Genomic DNA, 3,765 nt, shown 5'->3' on the forward strand with positions numbered 1-3,765 from the left:
AATCTTATTGTGATCAGTTTTGGAATAAGGCATTAGGAATTCTAGTTAGAATTAAAGTGAAGTACAGGAGACATACACTGCAATTGAACAGAAGTATCTGAAGAAATGTACTCAACAGATAATTCTAGGAGTCTCAATTTTGGGTCCAGAAAAAATGTTGGTTGCTGAGAGGTCCAATGAATATGCATTTCTGTTTTAATTTATAGGCTTTGTTCAATGCACATGTACCTTTCCAATGATGTAATTGATGGTAATCATCTGCATGATAGAATATTCATATAATAATAAATAGGAATTTTTGTTAAATCTTATTTTTATGATATTCTTTTCACCCAAAGTCAGTTGTAGAGTGAATTTGTCAACTAATCTTATTCCATTGTTTATTTGTGAGAATTTTTGACCATTTTAGAGGTGATTATGAAATCATGGATTTGAATGACATTACTGTTTTCTTTGGAGAGTTGCACACAGCTTAGTAAGGTTTTTGTTGCATTCCTAGTTAGCTCACTTTTCCCTGTCTCCTACTTGCACATAAGGATGTAAACTCTTAGCAACTGCTTTTCACCATGCTAATAATAATAACTTTGGAATCATGAACTTCTAATTTATATACTTTCTTTCATAAATTGTCAAATCAGGATGTTTTTCATAGAAATATAAAGGTAGTCAAGAGGAAAACCCATTCTCCATGCATATAATATCACAGGTGACACCTTTATATGAAGCCCCTGTTCTCAGGAATTCTTACTTCAGGTTAAAAAATGGACTTCAGATTCTCAGAAATATCTGTTCCCAGTATCAGTTTGTCTGAATACTAGTACCTTAGAATTTTCAAAAATTTTAAATGTTTTAATTACTGGCTTATACTTTGTGTGACTTATCATTAGAAAGATTCAAAGAAAAGAAGAGATACTCAGAAACCCTGGACCTGCAGTTATCAACAGTTGTTAGCAGTTATCTGGATGTTGAGACTCCAAAAATGTTCTTTGAAAGAGCAGTCAGTATTTTTTACCTATAATCTGGCCCTGGTATAGGCTGCTATGAAATCATGAGTTGAAATTACCTTGTTGCCGTGTTAGATGCCAGATTCCTCAGAATTTTAATGCCTTAGTAAGACAACCATTTTCAGACACAAATCTAAATTACTGCAATTTGGTGTGTATGTGTGTGTAGAGGTGTAAGTCTCTCCTCTCAGTAAACTCTCTCTGTGTCACTGTCTCTGTCATCTCTGTCTCTGTCTCTCTCTCTCCCTCTGTGTGTGTGTGTGTATTTCATTACTCTATTACTCATGTGAAGGATTCCTGTGTTTTTAATGCTGTTAGGTCTGCAAAAACAGTCAATTTGTGGCACAGAAAATTTTCTATGATTTCTACACAAAATCATCATGTTGACATCTAAATCCTGACAAAGAGATACAATCCTAGCTCTGGAGATATCTGAATGAGCAACTGGGGCAGACTTGACTCTCACTTCTGCTTCCTTGTGTGGTTTATTACATGGTTTGAATCAATGTGTGTGGGGTACTCCAAACTTGTTGACAGTAATAAGTTGTGACATCTTCAGGCTGCAGGTTGGTTATCTTTAAAGAATAGTGTGTGCCAGATCCACTGCCGCTGAACCTTGGTGGAACTCCATCTGCCAAGATACTTATACCATAGATCAAGAGCTTAAGTTTCTCTGGTTTTTGCTGATACCATGCTATATGCCCATTAATGTTCTCATTTGCCAGGCATGTGATAGTGACACTTTCTCCCAAAGATACAGACAAGGAGGATGGTGATTGGGTCATCTGAATGTCACATCTGGCACCTGAGATTAAAAATAGAAAACAAATTTCCTCACTATTAATCCTGTTATAAGAAAACTTCCCAAAGACCAGACAGCACTGACCATCCTCAGCTGAATAAATTTCCAAAGCTCTCTTACTTACCTGTAAGCCAGAAGAGCAGAAGAACGAGGAGTTGAGTGGGGGCCTTCATTTCTGTGCTGTAACCTGTCTGAGACTGTCTCCAATACAGGGTGTGACCTACAAGAAATTCTCAGGAAAGTGGGCTGTGCTCTGGGCACATGCAAATCAGCAATGACTAGCTCTAGTCAAAGGACTAGCCAGGAGTGTCTTTTTTACATGCCCATGGTTGAATTCTCAGATAGAGAGAAAGTCTATGTTCATTTGTAACAAATGTTTTCCTCTTGGGCACCAAAGAACACTATCAGTCTCTGAGTTGTACCTTATTCTGATTTGTATCATAAATAATGTAGAATTTCCTTGTTGTAGTTCCTCCATAGCAGGGACTGTCAGATATGTTAGAGTTATAGAAAGTATATAAATGACTACAACGTGCTTTTATAGGTATCTATAGATGCTATTGAGGACATGTATGTGTGTATGTGTGTGTATTTGTGCATTACCAAACTCTAAAATTTAAACTTCTCAACCTAAATTTTTGGTTGTAGAATGATGATCCTATGTCATAATTAGTAACTTTTACAACATTCTTATATTAGCGCTTGATTTTAGGAATGTTCCTTTCCACAGTGCTTCACATTCTGCCAAAATGTAAAGAGATATTTTAGTTCATACTTCCCACCTCAGTAAGAGGAGATAGTAAACTGTACTTTCATTGCTTAGATTCCTTTTGTTGAAATGCAGGTTGTCTCTGATGAAGAACTTCTCTGGGAAAGAGCTGTTATACTTTGCTAAGTTGGAAAATGTTATGAAAATATAAATTTCTAAATCTATTCATGTAATCACAAAAGCCCAGTGTCATACTTTTAAGGATCAGTGTGAAGTTCAAAAATCTGAATCACAGTTTTCACATATTCTTCTGCACAGGATTCAACAAAGTTGTGGCCTCTGGTTGCCTTATTCTATTATCTCCATCTGTACATTCTCTCTTCCTCTTTTAAGGGATGGGCAGCTCAAGGCCCCTGCATAAAACTCAGACCCACTTCCGTTGTTGAAATATTTGGAGATTCTTTAAGGGCCTTTTAGTCCAAATCATGTCTATATTAATTTTCTGAGGGAGAGATTAGATGGAACATGAGAAGTTAAAAGGTACTTTGTTCTGGATTGTAGACCTATGTGAATAGAGGGACTTTTCTGTGGCTGTTATCAATAAGTGGAGGCATCTTCAGCCTCCATATTGTTGATTATGAGAGAGAGAGTAGTCCCAGAACCATTGCCACTAAAGAGATCTAAGACTCCATAAGCAAGGTTGGATATGCTACAAACAAGGGGCTTAGGAATAGTTTCCAGATTTGAATGGTACCAGTGGAAGTTATCAGAGATTCCAATTGTGTTTACAATTAATAGATACCCACTTTTCTTGAACATCAGACAGTGATGCTGGAGATTGGGTGAGAGCAACTTCTCCATTCAATAACATGAAAAGAGATAGAAGTTAGTAGACCAAGATTTCAGCATATCTTCATTCAACAACACAGTATGCAAAGAAGAAAATATGACATATAAGAAATAGAGATATAGAGATGAATGATATGGAGGAAAGAAAGAAAGACAAAATGAATGAGGGAAGGAAGGAAGGAAAGAAGGAAGGAAGGTGCAGATTTTAAAGTAAAACTTCTCTGAATGAAGCATGCTGAGTGTCAACTTGGAACCTTCCATCTTCCTTATCCATGGCAAGTTGCAGCTATCTGTGGCCTCTAAGAAGTAAATATGCAAATAACAGGTTGTAAGCTATAATGTTCTTGACACATAAAGACACTTCTGCTTTTACTTACATGCAGTATTTAATTTAGTGAACA

At 36.5% G+C, this 3,765-nt stretch overlaps 1 gene segment (V, D, J or C); it reads right to left on the reverse strand.

Moving 5' to 3' along the window:
• Positions 1-1,492: 1,492 nt before the first annotated feature.
• On the reverse strand, positions 1,493-2,048 carry LOC101836036. The segment is given in 2 exon segments: positions 1,493-1,809; positions 1,931-2,048. Coding segments are annotated over 2 exon segments (366 nt in total).
• Positions 2,049-3,765: the final 1,717 nt, after the last annotated feature.

Source organism: Mesocricetus auratus, unplaced genomic scaffold, assembly GCF_017639785.1.
Source record: "Mesocricetus auratus isolate SY011 unplaced genomic scaffold, BCM_Maur_2.0 Super-Scaffold_100676, whole genome shotgun sequence".
Lineage (NCBI taxonomy): Eukaryota > Metazoa > Chordata > Mammalia > Rodentia > Cricetidae > Mesocricetus > Mesocricetus auratus.